Source organism: Colias philodice, chromosome 17 (assembly GCF_061535455.1).
Source record: "Colias philodice isolate Cphi_HAF_F1 chromosome 17, ilColPhil1 Martin Lab GWU primary, whole genome shotgun sequence".
Classification (NCBI taxonomy): domain Eukaryota; kingdom Metazoa; phylum Arthropoda; class Insecta; order Lepidoptera; family Pieridae; genus Colias; species Colias philodice.
Genome location: NC_143102.1, coordinates 7,845,675 through 7,868,597, shown reverse-complemented (window position 1 = coordinate 7,868,597; position 22,923 = coordinate 7,845,675). Strand labels below are relative to the sequence as shown.

At 34.8% G+C, this 22,923-nt stretch overlaps 1 protein-coding gene across 5 annotated transcripts in view; it reads right to left on the bottom strand.

Annotated features, from left to right (window-relative positions):
* The window catches only part of LOC149481190 (NAD kinase-like), a 52,059-nt gene that overhangs the window by 14,753 nt on the left and 14,383 nt on the right, over positions 1 to 22,923 (bottom strand). For 2 of the 5 annotated variants that reach the window (XM_089705609.1, XM_089705612.1), the window contains one exon: positions 238 to 321. In XM_089705609.1, coding sequence (XP_089561735.1) covers positions 238 to 321 — 84 coding nt within the window. Of the gene's footprint in view, positions 1 to 237; positions 322 to 1,478; positions 1,501 to 3,598; positions 3,918 to 20,777; positions 21,231 to 22,923 lie in introns of those variants that run through there. The other 3 variants (XM_089705608.1, XM_089705611.1, XM_089705610.1) reach the window with 3 other exon arrangements.

Below are 22,923 nucleotides of genomic sequence, written 5' to 3'. Positions count from 1 at the left end.
TAATAATTATGTATGATTTGTAAATGTATTCAAGTACTTTACGTATAAACTCTATAAAACATTGCTATTTTGATATATGACAAACTCTTTCAATTTATTTTGTTTTTATTGATAGATACGATTAGGGCCTCATCAATGAAATTTAAGATAAAAATTGAACAAAATAGTCGTGATTAAAGTAAAATCTTTGGAAGTAAGTATTTTGAAAGTAGTTTTTTTATGTAAATTGATACTTACATAACCATTGCAGAGTTCTTCATTATTCTGCCACATGGTCCAAATTGCTGTATCGGGGACGGCGCATTCAGGGACCTCGTCCGCCTGTAACAAACAAAATAACGAACATTAACATAAAAATATACATAATATACATCTACATATTATGCATCCCAGCTCAGCCACGGTATACTTTTTCAAATCATTTACCAAGTTTTTCAAATTCAAGCAGAGACAAATATGAACAACTAATCTGAATACACCAACCAAAATCAAACTAAATAAAAGATAATGTACTGGCTCTTAGACTATTGTTATCTGGCTTTACACTTGCGTGCACCTTCATGACACCATCGCTCGTTAGCTGTTCCTAACAAAAAGTCATCCACTATTTCACCCCCTTCCAGAGACATACAGTATCATAGAGAGAGTAACTTTCGTATTTATAACATTTATAGTAATACGGAATAGAAGAAATACTCCTATATGTAGTAAATCAGCATAATACGTTAACTATAAAGGGCTGCGAATTGCGAAATGACGATAGGGATTTTGAAAACCTATATATCGCGATCAATACAGTACAGGAGATACATGGGTCAGTTGATCGTTATATATTATAATATTGAAAAATATGATGATACGATTGAGTAATGTCGCTTATTATTTGTTATTTAAGACCATTATAAGGAATACAATAATTATAATGGTCACGCTTATTTCATTAGCATCCGGCAAAAGCAAAAAGTAGCCTTGCGAACGTTGGAAGCATCGAGAATTTCCCAGTTACTTAATTTTCCGTTTTTCGACCACTTTTTATATTTTTCACAGTCATCACTTAATACGTAGGTAAATAATTAATCTAGTAATAATTAAAAGTACTGATTTAATTTTTTTAATGAATTTATGTACCTACCCACTTACAGGAAATTATCCGTGTTTTTGTCTAGTTAAGCATTGCACCTAAAAAGTAAATATCTGTGTGTTTGCATCGAACTCTATGACTCTAATCATTCCTCTATTAATATTATAAAGTGGATTTTAATCAAGGGGAATATATTATATTAAAAAATACTTTTCAGTTATTAGTACTATTATTTTCAGATATTGAGTTCTCAGCAACTAGTCATGCAGTGCTTTTTAACACAAATTAATTCTGTAAAACTGTCGCAACAAACACATTAAACGATAAAATAAACCACAATAAAGATCGAATCGAATAATCGCCGTTTAAACTAATAAATTTAAATCAATAAATATACCTGAATGCGACGCAACTGTATACTACAATACAAGTACAACTCCGAATTGACACTACGTCCTCTGACCGTTTTACTACGTATGTATCCAGCGAATACATTAATAAATTATAACAAACAGGTTGTTTATCAAAACGATTCAAATATTCATTAATTTAATTTATGAGTTCAAGCATCACTACAGTCTACATAGTACATTTAAAACAAAGTCACTTTCTCTGTCCCTATGTCCCTTTGTATGCTTAAATCTTTCAAACTACGCAACGGATTTTGATGCGGTTTTTTTAATAGATAGAGTGATTCAAGAGGTTTTAGTATATTATTTATTAGGTTTAATTCAAAGCGGGCGATGCCGCGGGCGGTAAGCTAGTGTGATAATACAACGATATAAAATAGAGAACGCTATAACTTCGTTATTTTCTGCAGTAACAACTTCTAGCTCTATGTTAAGAATTAAGATAGAATATGCTCTATCTTCCAATACTCTTTGTCTGTCTATATATCTGTATGTAACTTTTCACGATTTGATTCAGTGGTATTCCAATGAAAAAAAAACATAGGCATTTCTATAGACCTTTCTTATAAATTTGAACTTTTAATTCACGCGGACCAAAGAAAAGTCAAAAGTCACTTAAATATACACGCAAAAGCGAATAAAATCTAAAGTTTTATATTTTGTAAACACGAGATCATAAAGCGGTTGCGTAAAACCGGAATCACATACAATTATAGTATGTATCACGTAATGACTTTAGCAATTTCCGAGCATACTGTACATATAAGAACGCTCTCCACTTGAAGTAGGCATTGCATTAACCTATCTGACCTTGCCTAAGTTAAACACCAAAACACGCTACTGAGTGAAATTTTAATCACATGATGTATATTTAACTAGCTGTGGCCCATGGTTTTACCCGCTTTTCTCCGATCTTTTTGGTCTTAGCGTGATGATATTTAGCCTATAGCCTTCCTTACAGAATGGGCTATCTAACACTGAAAGATTCAAATCGGACAAGTATTTCCTGAGATAAGCGCGTTCAAGTAAACAAAATTTACAGATTTATAATATTAGTACAAATACTGAAACTGAAACATAGCTTGAGTGATAGCAACATCGAATTAAATATAAGATCTATCTCCTGCTTCGCACAATAAATTTTTTATTTAACTTGATTTATTTAATTGCAGAATATTAATAACAATAATTAAAGTAAACACTACTAATTGTAATTTGTAGCTACTTACTGTAATCAATTGTTTAATAGGATTTAATCACAAGTAGCGATAAATTAAAACAAAGGTGTCGAGAACAATATAGAGCCTCGTTTGTTAATATTCAATGTTGATAAGTAATCATCATAAATAAACAAATATGTTCTTACTCGTAAGCTGTAGAAACCAACAAGTATAAACATACATACTCTAAAGTCTAAGGTATAAACTAACTATTCGTTAATTAACGAGGGTTCTTTATATTAGATAAACATGATTTTTGGTTATTTATCAAAATATCCTTGTTATTATGAGCTGCCTGTTGTTATAATAATGATACATTAGAGGATGTATGACACATTTCGTATCCTGACCCGAAATATATAAAAAAAAAACTAAATAACTGCAAGGTTTAGTCAACATATTACCAATGTGTAGCTATATACCCAAACTAATATACCTTTATATGTATTCTTTAAAATTATCAGCTACATATATACTTTTCGCTAATTAAAACCACAGGCAGTCTGTTGATAACGAACGAATAAAATTTTAATGAGACGTTTGTACGTGAATAAAAGAGACTAGAGAATAAAACACATTTCTTTATAAGAAAATTTATCTTAAAGTTATTATATCGTGATTATACAGTGGACAAACTAGTATCTTGTTATGTATCGGACAAAAATAAGTTTGTCAAACGAGATAATTTTATGGTTGTATAAAAAACAAAAATCATCGTCCAATTAAAGAAAACGTGATAGTCATTTATCAACATTAATAATAAGATTAATCAGCATTAAGTTTGGGTTAAGTTTATGTTTACGAGTAATTGAAAAGTGAAAACCAACAAGAGGAAAAAAGAAGAAAAATTATGTAATAATAAACCAAAACGAAATACAAAATAGTACCTTCTATCAAAATATTCTTCCTGAGCCCGAATCAAAGCCGACTTCCCTGATTCATGAGAAAATTGCCTCCTCAGCATATTCCTTGACATCGCGATTAAACACCGTCAACAGCACAATACATTATTTACAAAACACAGCGTCATATCACGACCACTCTGTATAAATAATTGCACTCAAATATTACGAGAACATCCGGAAGGTTAGAGAACGTTAACGTTACACAACATGATTAATTTTTAGTGTTTTTGTTTGTTTAATGTTTGTTACGTTTGGGAGGTAACCGAGAGGTCCGCGGAGCGACTGCCTCACGACCCGTCGCTTGCGCATCTCCACCTCGAACCTCCTGTGACACTCGCGACCTTGATGTTGCGATTACCAAGTTTCGACCCGACGAATGCCGATATTATCTTACCTTTTCAAATTCCAACATGGAATTATTTGTAATGTATTGAGGTGAATAAACTTTACGTTGACAACGTGCATTCCGTGTTTCTATGTAGACGTACCTAGTGGCCGATAATATGAGGTTTTCATATCAGTGACCTAGTTTTGGATAATTAGCGATACATAATAAACAGTGCCAAGTTTCTTTAGATAGAGCCAAGCGGAGTATGCTCTATGTAGGAAAATTATTGCTGTGAATCATAACTTCAGATGTAAACTTAAAGGTGATATCAAAAGCTCAATTATTTATTCATCACTCGACACGAACAAAGAATCATTACTAAAGAACGAAATAACGATACAACAGTAACGAATGTTTAAAAAATCTGTACCCCACTTCTTACAGATTCTTACTGTAGTTTGGCGCGTATTCCTTGTTGATCCTACTATCATGAAAATTACTTTAGAAATATTGCAGTGTCTATGGCGCCGTTTCATTAGTCGATAGGGCCCGCATGCGGGGTGCGAGAGATTTCTGGAACGCGTGCCACAGGGCCAGCATTCGGGGAACCGTTTTCATTAGTCGATAGGGCCCGCATGCGGGGTGTAGGGAGAACCTCCATTTTACGTCGCCAGTTATTAACAAGAGTGGCACTGAAACTGAATCTCGATAGATTTCCACGAGATTCAACATTTGCGAATCCGTAAAGCGATCAGCCATTTTGTGCAGCGTCTTTATAATCCAACAAGCACTCACGAATGAAATTGAATAATGAAAAATTATTTGACTTAAGACCCGCAAGCTGTATATTGACCGATGAATTTCATTGGTCGATATCACGGTCGGTATTAAGCATGCGGGGAACTTGTTTTCATTGGTTGTTATCTCGCCTGCGGGGACTCCCCGTATGCTGTATACCGAACGAGTTAACGACTAATGAAACGGCGCCATATAGTATGAAGATAACTAACCTAGCCAAGCCAATAATGTTTACACATCAATTGAAAATATTTGCTTTTAATATTTTATCGACCAATCTTGAAACAGTGTTATGTCATCGATCGTGTCTCTGAAGTCCCCAGAACAAATAATTTACTGATAGAGTTTTGAAAAGTGTCACTCCAAAACGCTCATTGCAGGAAAGAAATACCTAATCATTAGACATAATTTACCTAAAAATTATCAAATTCAAATTCAAATCGTTAGACAATATCGGGATTTTAATAATCAAAATTCAAAAATAATTAATTTACTTGTACATATGAATGCACATATGACATAATTATAGGTAGTTTTATGTAACCCGCACGAGACATATTATTATTGTTTACACTATTTATTTCCCGTTTTTCCATCTCGAGCAAAAGTTATGCAAAGCCAGTTAAAAGCGCCATTTTTCTTAGTGCATACGGAAACGTTGCAACATGTACCATATACCAACATACTGTGAATATATTTGTTAACATGAGCCAAGGTTATTTGTTTTACGTAACACCATAAAAACAAGTGGACCGTATGTGTATGCAGGACTCTATAAAATATGGTTATACATATAAATATACTAGAGGTCCGCCCCGGCTTCGCCCGTGGTACCAACATATTTCGCAATAAAAGGTAGCCTATGTTCTTTCTCAGGGTCTAAAGATTATCTGTGCCAAATTTCATCAAAATCGGTCCAGTAGTTTATGCGTGATAACCATACATACATACATACAAACCTTTCCTCTTTATAATATTAGTATAGATGTTACGGCTAAAGGTAGGTGAGAACATAAACTTAAGATTAGCCGGCTAAACTTAGGTTTATTTTCGACGAGGTGTTAATGTTAGTTTGTTCTATCTTTAGCCGGCTAAACTTAAGTGTAACCGCAGGCCCGTGGCTAAAAATGTCGGGGTGGGTAGATTTGGTTACTATAATACATGTAAGGAACAGGGCGAGTGTTTTCTGGCACTTCGCCGGCTGCTGCCGCAGCACGCTCGCTGCGCTCGCTCGGCTCGTGCGGGTCTTAAGAGTTCTAACCTAACCTAACCTAGCCACCAGCTTTCTGCCCTGAGTCGGGGTGGGTAGATTTGGTTACTATAATACATGTAAGGAACAGGGCGAGTGTTTTCTGGCACTGTGCGGGCCCCTCAAGCCCTCCACCGGCCCGGCGCTAACCAAATCTACCCACCCCGACATTTTTAGCCACGGGCCTGCGGTTACACTTAAGTTTAGCCGGCTAAAGATAGAACAAACTAACATTAACACCTCGTCGAAAATAAACCTAAGTTTAGCCGGCTAATCTTAAGTTTATGTTCTCACCTACCTTTAGCCGTGACATAGATATTGTACTTACAAGTTATTAGTAAACTCGCCTTCTTTGGAATGATAAAAATTTTAATTATTTTAATTTTATGGCTAATGATCCGTAATTAACATTTTATGGAAATTTATTAATCAAAATTCAATTAACGCATAATATTTTTTTCATTAATACGAATTCTCCGTTCTTAGAACCTATATTTTTTTAATTTAAATTTTAATAAATTAGCAGATTTTACGTATAACTTACTCCAATATTTTATTGCTATTACAAATACACCTAGAAAAATATTGTGCAACTCATTCAAACTCAAACTCAAACTCAAACATTTATTTATTCAATTAGACTTCTTAAAGAAGCACTTTTGAAACGTCATTACATATTTTAAAATTTACCACCGATTCGGAAAGCAGTATCTACGGAGAAGAACCGGCAAGAAACTCCATAGTTGCTCTTTTAAATCATGTCAGTTTTACAATTTTACAAAATACATATGTAACAACATATAAGTATTGTAATAACATGCCAAAGAACTGTCCTGTGGTTTTTACGCGACAACCCTCCATGGGTTTTTATCGTCCATATATTCCTGAATACTGTAGTACGCTCTCTGAACTAGTACATTTTTTATATAAGTTTTAAATTTAGAACTACTAAACTCTTTAATATTATGAGGAATTCTATTGTAAAAGCGTATACCTTGACCCATAAATGAATTTTTAACTTTAGCTAATCGGAAAAATGGCATTTCAATTCTATTTCTGTTCCTTGTGCCATAACAGTGTCTATCTCCTACTCTTGTGTGTAAGTCGGCGTTTTTGTGTACATGCAAAATATTATTAAATATATACTGTGATGGTACAGTAAGGATACCAGTATTCTTAAAGAGATCTCTTAGTGAGTCCCGAGCACGTAAATTATATATAGAACGAATGGCTCTTTTCTGTAAGATAAATATAGTTTCTATATCTGCTGCCCTGCCCCATAGTAGAATTCCATAGGACATAATACTATGAAAGTAGCTGAAATAAACCAATCTAGCTGTATCTTCATCGGTGAGATGCCTTACCTTTCGGACTGCATATGCTGCTGAACTGAGCTTACCTGCAGCGGTGTTGACATGGGCTCCCCACTGTAGTTTCTCGTCCAATGTTAACCCAAGAAATACAGTCGATTCTGTAGGGTGTAATACCTCCCCGTTCAAGGTAATATTTCTGCTTAACTTTTTAACGTTTGGTAGTAAAAATTCAACACAAGTTGTTTTTTTGGCATTTAATAATAAATTATTAGCAGTAAACCAGTCGGATATGTGTAAAAGAGCACTGTTCACTTCGTCAACATTTGGGTCATGCCTATCCACATTAAATATTAATGAGGTATCATCTGCAAACAGAACTATTTCACACCTATCCTGTAAATAATAAGGTAGATCATTGATATATACCAAGAACAAGAAGGGTCCTAAAATAGATCCCTGTGGAACACCAATGTTAATTGACGCACCGCTAGAACGTTCTCCATTAACAACTACAGTTTGTATCCTATCATGCAGGTATGAGGCTATGAGGTTCTGAGCTTGTCCTTTAATCCCATAGTGATTAAGTTTACGCAATAAGGTACAATGTTCAACGCAGTCAAATGCCTTGGAGAGGTCACAAAATATCCCCAAAGCATTTTTTGAGTTTTCCCATGCCTTATATATATGTGTTAGTAGTGCAACTCCAGCATCTGTGGTTGAGCGCCCCTTTGTGAAACCAAACTGTTTGGTGTGCAGCAAATTATTAGATGCAAAGTGACTAGTCAATTGGTTTAATATTAACTTTTCGAATACCTTACTTAATGTTGGTAAAATCGAGATAGGTCTATAGTTGTTACAGTCTTCTTGATCGCCTTTCTTAAATAGAGGTATAACTTTACTAAGCTTTAATAAATTAGGAAATGTACCATAGTCACAACACTTATTAAATATAAAAGCTAAATTGTTCGCAATATTTTCTATTATATTATTAACTAAATTTACGGACATTCCCCAAAGATCACAAGTATTTTTTAAATTTAGTGTCTTAAAGGCTGTAACAATATCATTAGCAGTTACGTGTCGCAATTCAAATAATGTGCTGCACCCCGCAACATGGTCCCTCAAAAAGGTCTCTGCAAGTGCTGAAGACGAATTTAAATTATTAGTAATGCTAGCAGGGACACTACTAAAGAAATCTTCAAATGCAAGCGCAACATCAGCATTTTTGTCAATAACCATGCCATTATTAACAAGTTTTATGGTATTACTTGATTTGCTTTTACCCATTTCACCATTAATAATAGACCAAACTGTTTTAACTTTATTATCGGAGTCGCGTATTTTATCTCTGATATACAAACGCTTCGCAGTAAAACAAACAATTTTAAAAGTTTTTGAGTAATTTCTAACATAACTAAGAAAAGATGGGTCTTTATTATATTGCTTCATACCATATAACTCATAAAGAACGATCCTACACCTATGTATGCTAGGTGTCGCCCATTTACTAAATGGTAAATCCTTGGTAATATTTAAAGATTTAACTTTAAATATTTTTTCAGATTCATTATGCACTAAATTAAAAAGATTTTTAAACATTTCACAAGGATTATTATGACAGGATTGATCATTCAGTACGGGCAGGCTTTTATTAATATTATCTCTAAATTTATTAATGCCTTTTTTAGTTATAGGCCTAACATTAATTCTTTTAAATTCAGGTAAACAGTCCCATTCAAAAACTACTTTCTGGCCACAGTGATCCGAAGTGAGTGTATTGAGAATATTTTTCTCTAAACAGTTGCAGTCGCAGTATATATTATCAATACAGGTTGCAGAAGTAGGTGTAATTCGTGTGGGTTCATTAAAAAGTTTATACAGATTAAATGACTGAAACAAATTAACAATTCGTGTTGCCGTTTGTGTTTGTAAAAGTATATCAATATTAAAATCACCACATACTATAACTTTTTTTTTACTCCTACTTAAACGCTTTAATATTTCTTCCATGACTGTCTCAAACATATTATAGTCACTGGAAGGGGGTCTATAAACGCAAACAATAATATAACGCTCCAGCTCCACACAGGACAGTTCAATGGTCCGTTCTACAGAAAGGCTAACAATGTCAGTTCGTTCCTTGCATTTTAAACTATTGTGTACAAAAATAAGAGAACCTCCATGAATAGCGTTTGTTCTAAAGTATATACTTTTTAATTTATAATTATCAATATTTATTAACAACTGACATTGTTTAAGCCAATGTTCTGTTACACAAAATATTTTAATTCTATTATGATTTAAAAATAATTCTATTTCTAATAATTTGCTAGCCAAGCCTTGAATATTTTGATGCACAATAGAAAAAGACTGCTTAGCTGTTGTCTTATAAACTAGATCACATTACTACATTGTACATATCAATACTTATAACTCAAGTAGTCAAGTACTTACTTTAAGCATAGAATATATTATATACTCTAATGCTATCGGTACAATCAGACCAATATTTTCCATCTATCCGAATCTGCTAATACAAGTGACTGTATAAATTAAATAATTTGGAAAATCCAAAAGTGCACGCCTCATAATTTTTTTTAATAAATATTTATTAATTACTAGCGGTCCGCCCCGACTTCGCCCGTGATACATGTTTACGTTTTCTCTGCATAAGAACCATCCTCGTACTTCAAGGAATATAATAAAAAAAGAATTATCGAAATCGGTTGAGCCGTTCTCGAGTTATGCGCTTACCAACACATTTTGCGATTCATTTTTATATATAAGATTATTTTTGTTTATTTAATAACAATTAAACCACATCGAATCAGACCCTGAAAAATGAAAGGGTTCTATTCCTGAGCATACTCAAGCGTAAGAGAAAAAAAAAGACTCGATTAGTAGTACCCACCTCAACGCTTCGCTTATGAGGCGTGCAATACCAATTTAAAAACAAATGAATGGCCATAACATTCATTTCGGACCTGAGTTAGCTCTTTCAGCATTTGTACTATATTTGCTCAATATAATATAATGGGCAGACAATTATCTCGCAGCTGTTAAGATTATGGCTGCTCCCACAGAGCCATTACAATACATTTATTGTGGTCTCACGTGTCAATAACTGCTGTAAATAAACTTAGTTTGGTCCGAGATATAGTTCTTAGAACTAATTACATATTGCAATGAACGTGTATATTGGTACGGATATATCTTCGAGATCGATGTAAGATGTATCCTTTTTTTGTCTTGGGCTGAAAGGATAATATGTAATGCAACGATAATACGAATTAAATATGAAATGGGCAGCGGAGAGGTGTTTATTTACCCATGCATGCGCTAAACCTTCATGTTTAAACACTAATCGATCGTGACGGCTAATGTCCACAGCAACATTGACCGACATAGATGATTTCAAAACAAGTCACCGGCACCGATGCCACTTGTTTCCCCATAAACCGATAGGCGATACTTGTTGATTTAGGTCAGTGTAATTGGCTTGGCTTGGGCACCTTTCAATAAAATAAGTTGGTATACAAGTATATAGGATTTTAATCATCAAGATCGTATTGCTGGGAACAACAGCACAGAATACTTAATATTATAACTAACGCTAACAACAGTTCAAATATTACATTTTATATGCTTCTTTACTTTGCCAATATAAAACATTTTAATGAGAGGAAGCTTCAATTTTCATCTGAACACGATGCAATTTAAAAACCCATTATGATGAACTAGTGAAACAGTGTTTTCATTAAGAAAACGCTAACATGCACAATGCAACCGTATCACTAAAATATCTAATTTAAAAATCATTTACCATGAAGTAGCGAATAATGTGGGTCAATGTCCATCGAAATCGCTTGTCCTACTTGTGCCTAGGTCACATCTGTACTATAGAAACAAAAGCTAAATAATTATGACATCATATACAAATATTATGACATCTTTGTAATGACATAACTTAAACGGAAACAATGTATGAACTGACTACAAAGTAGGAAGAGCTCAATTCTAAGGTAATGTTAACAAAGGTTAAAACAGAACTGAGAGTAACAATAAATATTAAATTTTGTAAGGAACAACATCAGCAAATATTATAATGATTTCATTTATATCAAAATTGAGAAAAGGACTACTGAAATGTGTCCCACGGGCACGGCCCACCTCGTTTAGTTTTGAGATACTCCATGATAAAGTATGGTGAAACAAAATAACAATTCAATCCGATAGAGTTATCTAAATTCTAAAGTGCTCTTACATCTTATCTGTCGCCATGACCGTTGACCGGTCATCTATACTCTATGATCTTTATTGAATTATCGAGAATCGAATGTTTGATCTTCTTGTATGGTTATATTGTTTGCAGGTCGATCGAGGATTATCTTTTTTTAAGTTATATTCATTAGGAAAGAATATAATTCTAATTAAAACCTAGGTTGTTAAAATATGTTTTGCTTTTGCTTTTCTCCACTCTTTAAAAATATAATTGTAATAGATTTCTACTCATTAGTTCTAACTGCACATTGCTTTAAAACAGATTTCATTTTTGTTATTACACCTCCGCTAGTTAAGTAGTTAGCTATCTCAATTAAAAATTATTTATTATATTTGCCTTTAGATCTAATTTTCTTTATTTTCAATTAGACGATTCCTTCACACCTTCCTGCTTCCAAACACACCATTAATTCACTTGAACATGACTGTCGCGTGAACATAGTATAAACATTATAATAATGTTATTATCATTAACCTTTTAGTTCACAAGTTATCGAAACTTTCACGTAGGTAGTGATAAAGACATTGCAGTTACAACTTATAAGTGAACTTATAGTGCCGCGTGATCTCGAAAGGTTAAGACTTTCATTCGACGACTTTCGTTCATGTTATTCAGTGTAATGTGTAGAACTTTCTCGAAATATCTATAGTCCGTTCGCGTTAAGAAAATAGTGAGTCATCAGTGCAACTACAGGATGAGGGTCTATTCACAGTGGAGAAAAAGTACAAACATTTTTTTAAACATTAAATTATTATTAATGGAAAAAAAAATGTCTTAAAATTACTTAAATCACTATTCAGTATCGCTAGATTCTTCAGTTACATTTATTATGAAATAATTTTGTTCTTTTTCGTTTTTTAGTTGCATTAAAATCACACAATTTAAAGTACTTATAAACATTGTAAATTATGCGTCTCTCTCCGCTATGGATTATTGATCCACTTTTATTCTTTCGAATTGGTGAAGTATTCATTTTCAAAATTTATTGTTGAACGAGTCACGCAAAATACACAACCGTTTTGTTCGAAGGTCAGATTTCAACTGGTCACTGTGAACTCGACTTTCTAATTTGGGGCGTGGCCAGGCCGGCGGACAACGATGACTCACTATTTTCTTAACGCGAACGGACTATAGCTCTAAATAGTTTATTAAAAGCTGTATGAGCATTTACTTCAAGATTTCTATCGTCTAGTTGAGATTGGGTCAAACGGATATAATTTCTTGTTTGTAAATTGATTTACATTACGCATAAAGAGATTACGGATCGGCTCAGAGCACTGCCAGATTTCAGATCAACTTTTTGGTAATTTTTTATCAGAAATTTAATCTAAACTTTTGATCCTCATCTTTCCAAATTTACTATAATATACTTAGAATATGGATTCCGGTTTTAACATTTAAATAATTATCAAATTAAAATAAGTGGTCCGATTCTTATAAACAAATCCATAAAATAACATTTCCTTATGGACTTGAAAATGAAATTAGCGTGTAAAGTTTTCTAGTTTCTACACATATAAAACCTTACAAATTCCATAGTAACGGGATACAAACAATAACTTTCAAAGAAATTGTTGTCGTAGTCAATAATGGACAAGTAGACCAAGGTGACAATGGTGATTGTTTAAATATTCATATTATGCGACATTCAAAGGGAAAACTAATTCACTCAAGGGAAATTATTTAATTAGATACGCTAAACATTCCACAAACAAACGAATAATCTATCGAGTTATTCATGAAATAGTAATATATTTATACTAGCTTTCCGCCCGCGGCTTCGCCCGCGTTTTCAAAGAACAACCCGCATAGTTCCCGTTCCCGTAGGACTTCCGGGATAAAACTTACCCTATGTGTTAATCCAAGTTACCCTCTATATGTGTGCTAAATTTCATTGTAATAGGTTCAGTAGTATTTGCGTGAAAGAGTAACAAACACACACACATCCTCACAAACTTTCGAGTTTCGCATTTATAATATTAGTAGGATTTAATGGTCCGGGAGCTAGCAGCAGATTTTATGACCAAGTTCCTCTCAAGCGGTAATCAGTAAAATGCATCAAAGTATAGTATTATGAAGCCTCGTGAACGTCAGCTGGAGCTCGGTTGGGGGAAAGAGCGGTTGTAGCCTCCCGTATCAGCTGACGGTTTTCCACCAAGATACAGCCAGCTGACATATATATTTATCCACAGTTACATATAAGCTATCATCAGGTAAATTTTTGTTTGAGAGGAAATAACGGAAAATAAATTTTTCTTTAAATTTAACTTTCATGTTCGAGACACCAGCTGACGTGTAATACACCATGTTGTAACCAGCTGACTATTTTTTTTCGTTGAGATATTGGGTTAGCTACAATTTGACAAATTTTTAGCTGAGAGGAAATGAATGAATGAATGTATTTTTTTTCCTATGTGCGTGGGAGGCTACAACCGCTCACCCCCCCAACCGAGCGCCAGCTGACGTTCACGAGGCTTTATAATACTATACTCTCATGCGTCTGACGAATTATCTCTTGAGAGGAAATAGTTAACCAAATTTGCACCTGGCTCCCTAACCATAATCATTATATTATACAACTTGATTATTAGTCTTTTTCAAAATGTATGTAAATATTTTATCAAAGTAGAAGATCACAGTCCCTAGATACTTCTAATGAATGCTTCTAATCTATTCTAACTAATCAATTTATTGATTCTTTACTTAGGTGATATAATTTATCATTTAACTAAAGAAGATACTGATTAAATTAACAAAAACAACCCTATAAACGCTTGCTAAAAATAATACACATATCCTTACTATAGAATGGTCTGGCTGGGTACAGAGCGGTCACAAATTGACCTAATAAGAGCCGACTGCTATAACAATACAACTCTCGTGAGCTATATAAAGATCAACAATGGCTCAATTGCATCTAGATCATATAGATCATATAGAGCAATAACCGCGAAAGACGATAGACTTTTATGTACTAGACCTAGACTTATGAATAAGACATGTACTCATGATAAGACATCACGACATAGTGTAAAACAGTCGCTTCCCGCTGCATGCTTAGATTTTGTAAATTACACAACGGATTTTGATGCATTTTTTTAAGAAAAAATGGATCAAGAGAAAGCTTTTAGTATAATATATCTACTGCTTTATAATATGTACTACTAGCGGTCCGCCCCGGCTCCGCTCGTGGTACATATTTCGCAATAATTTATAGATTATCTGTGCCAAATTTCATCAAAATCGGTCCAGTAGTTTATGCGAGAAAACCATACATACATACAAACCTTTCCTCTTTATAATATTAGTATAGAAAAGTATAGATGTACATACGATACAAAAGGCACTGTACATACTTTTTGTCGAAATATGTGTATCCAATGTAACAATGGGTACACATTGATGGCCATATTTCATGAACCAATTTCTTTAGGCACATATATGTTGCGCCTTTTCATTCGGTGAAAAATAGATTTTTCCAACATTTGACTATTTCTTTAGGAGCCAATGAAAGGGAATATTTTATGTAGGTATAATATTTTATTTAGTCACGGATGGATAGATGGTTATGAATTTGACATGTTCTGTATACGGGTAAGCAAATTACATACATATGGCCTTTCATAAAAAACCTATAAAGTATTCTACAATAAATATTAAATATCTTTAAATTGTTGCCTACTTAGTTTTTGTAATAATCGAATTATATCTTTCGTGAAACAAATATGCAATCATATTTCATACTAGCTGTGCTCCGCAGTTTCACCCGCATTGCTTCGCTCCTGTTGGTCTTAGCGTGATGATATTATATAAACTATAGCCTTCCTTGATAAATGGGCTATCTAACACCGAAATAATTTCTCAAATCAGACCGGTACCTAGTTCCTGATTAGCGCGTTCAAACAAACAAACTCTTAAGCTTTGTAATATTAATAAAGTATAGATTATATTACATATATTGCATTTTAATGGCCGCAAAAATGTGTATTGCGTGACAGTAATCATTTTCAGTTTTAGTTATAACCTCACCTTCGCTATAATTAAAATAATGACACGAAGTAGGTATATTATATACATTATACGTAAAGAAACGATATCACAATTGTTTCCTCCTAATATAATATGTATTAGCCATGAACAAAAGGATCGGCTTTTCCGATTTGCCATTTGTAAATTGAAGGAACCTTTTCTGTTATTTTTCCATTTTTTTATTTTTTATCATACTACAGCGATGTACTTACTTAATAATTTAGAGTGGGTATTCATTTCTGTCCAAAAATATTAGCTAGACTTTAAGAAAGGTTTTTTTAAGGTGCCCAGGATTTTGTTTGGACAGAATAAAAGGTCAGATCAGCAAACTTTTAAAACATTAATTTGTCGCAATTATCAGTAATTACATGGTTTGCATATTCTATATAATTATGTTTCTCCAACAAGACGACAAATTCTTCGACAACATACTTATCATAGTTTGCATTATGTCCACTTTATCCTTCCTAAAACTGGTTCGTACAGACATCTTCTAAAATGGTCTCCGTGACATTTGGTGGGGAAAGCACAGGCTTGCACATATGTAAGGTGAATGCGGAATGAGCAGATGTTTGCAAAAACCCACTTAGCACAAAGTAATGGCTACATACAGGTTTTATGGAGGTTCTCCACTTTTTTAGAAATCCCAATAGTGTAAATCCTATAGTTTTTTTTGGATGGATGTGGATGTACGGAGTTTGTACGTCACGTTTAATTAGTTTTGTTGGCACTTAAAAGTAAAAAATCTGTTAAAACAATATCATGTCAAAGAAACCATATTTTATGCTAGAGATAAAAACTTATTTGTATATCCCTGTTTACATATTCATCAAATACTTTTGTTTATCTTTAATAAAACGTACGTAAAGAACAATAAAAAGTAAATCAAAATATTGTTATCGTATTTTTATGTTCATATCTTGAATATTCTGTAGTCTGGAGGTTGAGATAAATTATATGACCTATTTTTAACACTACCTACGTGAGTGTCAAGTTTTACAGTCGGAACAAGCGAGATTCTGCGGTTTTGCTCTCGTGATCTCTGTTAAATAATCGTCCAAGTGTTATATGATGTGTTACTGAAGACTTAAATAAATATTTGTATTTAATTTTATATAAATTTGATGTGCTGTTTAGGCGTGAAAAGGAAACAAACATATATCCAGCCATTCATCTACCCTCGCCGATATTCACAATTATAATATTAGGTACTAGCTTTCCGCCCGCGGCTTAGCCCGCGTTTTCAGAGAAAACCCCGCATAGTTCCCTTTCCCGTGGGATTTCCGGGATAAAACCTATCCTATCTCTCAAGTTGGATCGAACTGCACATGGTGTGCGAATTTTATTATAATCGGTTAAGTGGTTTAGGAGTCCATTGAGGACAAACATTGTGACACGAGATTTATATATATTACTAGCGGCCCGCCCCGGCTTCGCCCGTGGTATATATGAAATATAGATGTTGGCCGATTCTCAGACTTACCCGATATACACAGAAAATTTCATGAGAATCGGTCCACCCGTTTCGGAGGAGTGTGCAGACTAACATTGTGACACGAGAAATTTATATATAAGATAAGAAGATTACTAGCGGTCCGCCCCGGCTTCGCCCGTGGTACTTATGAAAAATAGATGTTGGCCGATTCTCAGACTTACCCGATATGCACAGAAAATTTCATGAGAATCGGTCCACCCGTTTCGGAGGAGTATGCAGACTAACATTGTGACACGAGAATTTTATATATAAGAAGATAACTGAAATGTCCTGTTTAATGTAACAGCTTACGTCAAAACCACAGGTCAAAATTATGTATTTTACAGGAAATGAAGAGGAATGTTAGTTACATAGTTTTCCTGTTACATGTATGTCGTAATTCAATTAACAACACCTGATACTTTATTAATAACATTAAAACAAGAAAGCTATTAAAATATGAATTTAAATAAAAGCGAAAGTAAAATACATAACAAGAGGTTTTTGGGTCAGCCTCTTGACACAGTGTAATCAAGTATTGAGCGAAACGAAGCCTTAAAAATATTTATTTGGCGAAAAAGTAGTTCTCTACCCTAATTATGATTATGTTCTATACCTTTTTATTCGTAACTAGCTTCCGCCCGCGACTCCGTCCGCGCGGATGTCGGTCTACGCGTGGATGGTTTATTTCTCCATTTTGAGTAACTCTGACAATAACATCTTATAAATATCTATTGGACTCAAATACGGCTAGGCCTATAATAATACCAAACGTGTGTTCGCTGTTCTACAGAACAACGTCTATGGATAAAACTGAAAAATTAAGATTATTTTTTTTCTTCGTATTTTTTCAGGATAAAAAGTATCCTATTTTACGCCCAGGTTAATAAGGTATAATTATACCAAGTTTCATCGAAATCGAACCGTTAGTTTTCACGTGATGTCTTCACATACAGACAGACAGACGGACAAAAATTTTTTTAATCACATATTTGGGTTTGGTATCGATCCAGTAACACCCCCTGCTATTTATTTTTTCAATATTTTCAATGTACAGAATTGATCCTTCTACAGATTTATTATATGTATAGATTATGATGTTATTTGAGTATTCTTTTATAATTTACCGCTACTTATCATATTCAAATTTAATATTATGAACGCGTGAGATATTTTATTTGGGTAGTTTGTACAAAAAATAGAGCAATTCAAATTTTAATATGGAAAGATGCGGTAAGATAAAATTAAATGAATCAAATTCGTTACTAAACGCAATCATTGATAACAGTTTGATTGAACTCAAACGTTACTGTACCGTTTATGGAAATTACTTCACCAATTGGAACCTTCACTACCTCTGACTGAATCCTGAATTTCTGAGTAACATAGCCCTTCACTACCTCTGACTGAATCCTGAATTTCTGAGTAACATAGCCTATATTTTCAGTTTTTTTCCTAGTCAATCCGGCGAGTTACTAGTTCTACAATGCTTAGGATCGAATGGTCAATGGTACATAGTCCGTTATGTCATCTAGGCCATAATCTTTTCCCGTTGATAACCTATGCATATTAATTGGCACCTGGCTATGTTTCTAATGAATTCGATACTCTGACACCGACGTAATGAGATAACTTGGGAACTATTATGTAATATTATAGCGTGTTAGATTGAATTGTATGTATTATGTATTGTTGTATGTGAATTACGGAGTTTCTTGCCGGTTTTTCTCCTAGAAACTGCTTTCCGTATCGATGGTAAATGGTAAAACTATGTTATGACGATTCAAAAGTGCTTCTAGAAGAAATCTAATTGAATAAATATTTTTTTTAGTTTGAATCTAATTAAGTAAGGCAGCTCTCTCAACTCTATTCTTTGTTAATTTCTGTCTCAAAATGTAAAATCGACTGCTTTTCGCTTTTGTATTCCTAGAGAATGTCATATGGTACCTTACGACTGCGTCATGAATTCAGTACATACATGTATACAGTACCTATATGCTTGGTTGTTTTTAGAGGTAAAGAGATCACTATACCACAGAATACATAATAGTAGCTAAACGCTACAGAACGGACACTCTCCGCCTCCCGCCAAAATTAAACTTACCTCACCCCCGCGCGATCAGACATAAAATGGGCCATATTTTTCTGCAAGGACGATACGCAACGAAGATTGACAACATTAATCAAATTGACTTAAAGTAATTTTATTATTTTGGATTTGTGATTATCGTTTTTCGTAGAAAATGGTTAGATATTGTGCTGTTTACGGATGTATTTCATCAGAAAAACGCGAAATTTTTTTTACGCTAGTCACAAATGTGCCAACCATAAAGCGTTAACACACACATTTGCAGTCTCTACGGTGTGACTGTCAAAACGATCATTTTGTATGGAGTGTCCGGGGTGTGACTATACTTTAATTAGTTTCATCGACATCTAAAACCTACTGATAGTGCGTATAGTTTTTATTATTCTATTTTTACGCTTTGATCTCTTATGTTATTAACTTTCATGATATGAAGTTAACAACACCACTGGGAAATGCTACTTGGACACTTTATTAAACTAGTTCAGAAGCCAAGGGATTCATATAAGCACTTGAATCAATAAAGTATATTATAGTACAGGGTATTAACACACTATTTAGGACTATGACAGAACCTTCGTTTCGCTTCATCAAGCCGTGATTTAACCGTATTTTATAATTGTCAAAGTAATGAAGACCTCTTTGCTTATAGGAGCGGAATACGCTATTCAGAGCGAAAGAGAGGTCACTGGTCAGGCCGGAGGTCAATTATTCGCAAAATTAGGATTACGGTTACCCTTTAATAAATAACTAGTTTCTACCCGCTGCTCCACTCGATACGAATTAAAATTAGTATCTTATTAGATAGGTACCTATTTTTTAAATCCTTTTATCATTTCATCAATTAATAAATCGGCATCTGATTGTTTAATTTATCAACTGTTGATTAAAACAATTCTTGAATTAGTAAATAAATCTGTTTTATCTTTATAATGGGCCAAATGGACAATAGAAACTGATTTTTGTTTATCAGTGTGTTTTGATTGGTGTAAAACTACTTCCATATTATTATAGCCCAAGTATACTCGGTTAGCCTATATTTTACTACATATCTGTGGCCGACTTTTTGAATGTAGACTAGTCCATGCAGTATTATAATTATTAGGGTCAACAACCTGTATTTACCTATCACAAGTATTATTTATTAATTATGTCTGCTCTACTTTAAATAATAAGATATTCATATCTGTTGAGTGGGTTATAGTCCCGGTTGTTAAATATTATTTTTGTTTAAACTAGTGTGGTGTTCTAGGTTTAAACGGAGAGAAGTTCGTTATCCTAGTGGCCTAAATCCGAAGATCTGTATAGCGCAAACCAGAAAAATGTGTGTGCTAAACATGTTCTTGGAATACATATAAACAAATTGCTTTGTTTTGGAAACAATTCTAAGAAGAAGCATTAATCACATAGTATGCCGGCTAAATCTGTAAACAAAATTTCTCCCAAACTTTAATTTGTGTTTCGGAAAAACATAGCCTTATCGCCGAAATTAATATTTGCGATAATTTTTATGGGTTTTCTATGAAATGTCAGTCTTATCTGAATTCCAGAATTCATAGAAATTATTTATAATTTATTAGTTTCTTATAAGTCTGCACTTACGGCCAAGTTCCGGACCGGCGTTGTCTATGGTGGCGGTGTTGGGGCTCCGGGTGCGAGTGCAAGAGGCCCTGAGGGATCAAACTCTTGGAGGGCTTCCTCTTGAACCTCTCCGACCTCTCGACACTCTTGCACATCCTCAGCGTCGACAGTTCCGACTCGGAGCTGCACCACAGCGACTCCATCGACAACATTGTTTAAAATTCGCACAACTCAAAACAAAACTCAATTTTCCATAATCACGACGTTTGTGTATTTCTCAATACGGGCACGGCCTTCTAGTACGAATGTTGCAAAATTTAGCACTCGCGAATACAACGAAACCTCGAACACGTTAATAGTGCAAGGAGGGAGGTGAGCGAGCGGCAGCGGTACACTGAGCGCACGTGATCGCGCCTCCCGTGTGACTAACCAACTGACGGATCACGGATGGACGACTGAACGCCTGATAGCATAATGTTGCGGTGATAGGGACACGGACCGAATGCGTGTGCGAAATTATAAACACTACCCGTGTGCAAGCCGGTGGATGTAACGCAACGATTCATGGAATTGACGAGATGCAATGAATATTTATTAATGGCTAATTCATTAATAATTAATCATTAATCCATGTACAATGGCATTAACAAGACACTTTGTAAAATGCAAACTTCTTGTATCGTAAATTACATTATGGCTCGTAACTAACATTAATGAACATTTTGTTTTATGATAATTGGGAATCTAATTGTCTGTTAATTAACATAATCTAGATTTAGCACATTAGTGAGAAAGTCTTTTCTGTCTAATACGTTGTAACACGCGAGACATTCGCTGAAAATTATAATGATCAAATTCTCCAGACTGGTAAGTGAAAGTACTAGCCTTAATCTGTATCTCGTATAATTACTTAATTAGTCCGCGCCAACGTTCCGCGAAACTAAAACGCTATCCTTAATTAACGACTGCATACGAAAATTATTCATAATATTCACTGCACTACTTTTAGAATTCGCTATATTATTGATTTGGTTACATTAATGACACCGGGGATATATAACATTATACATATATAACTTTAGATATTATTTAATGATTAAAAGATTTATAGTAAACCGTAGTCTTGTAGGTACCCGTGTCTTACCCACAAGGGCCTCTCGCGGACGCCTGCCAATAAGGTTCGCCTCACCTCCCGCGCCCCTCTGTAACGGTCGGCGCGTCTCACGCACGTGCAGCAGGGACGCTTGCCCATAAGGTTCACCTCACCTCCCGCGCCCCTCTGTAACGGCCGGCGCGTCTCCCGCACGTGCAGCCGTTAGGGCAGTCGAGGATAAACCGCGAACGCGACACTACGCCTAACTTTAACGTTTCCCGCGCAAACCCTAACTTGATCTTGTGTGTATTCTCATAATATAGTGTATTGTGACCTTGTGTGGAAAGGCGACCACTGATCCACAACCTTTGTATAAGTATTTTATTAGTAAAGAACTGACATCCACCCCTGAGTTATCATTTCTGCCTGCTGGCAGTGGCGTACCCCATACCTGTGACGACCTATGTCTATATCTGGCGTCCCAACAGTGGGTGGATTAGTGGTTAAACGATTCGTGTTGTGTAGTTGAATTCGTACGAACTATCCGTTATTTCAATTAATAATAATGACGCGTACCAGACAACAACAACAGGAGTACCAGCGTGGCGGCGAGGGGGATGATGCAACACGCATTCCCCAACCCCCCCCCGCCCCTCACTTCGCTGACGCAACATACTCGCAAGAGAGTGTTTCCATGCTCCTGGAAGGTCTTCAGAGAACACAAACAAATGCGATAAAAGAAATCCTGGATAGTGTTATGGGAAACCGCGCAATGACCTCGACTCCCGCGCCGACGGCCGAAAACGGTAATTTTGCGCGGTGTAAGGCGGTATTTAGCGGCGCACCGAACGAATCGATAGAAGGATTCATAGACGCAGTGGAAAGCTACAAAGAGTGCGCCAACGTGGCTGATACCAATGCAATTAAAGGAATGTCAATGTTGTTGACGTATGATGCGGCCACCTGGTGGCAGGGCATTAAGAGTCAAATATCTACGTGGGACGAGGTCGTATTTAACTTAAGAAGCGCTTACGGCGACCGACGGCCGCCCCACAGAATATACCGCGACTTGTT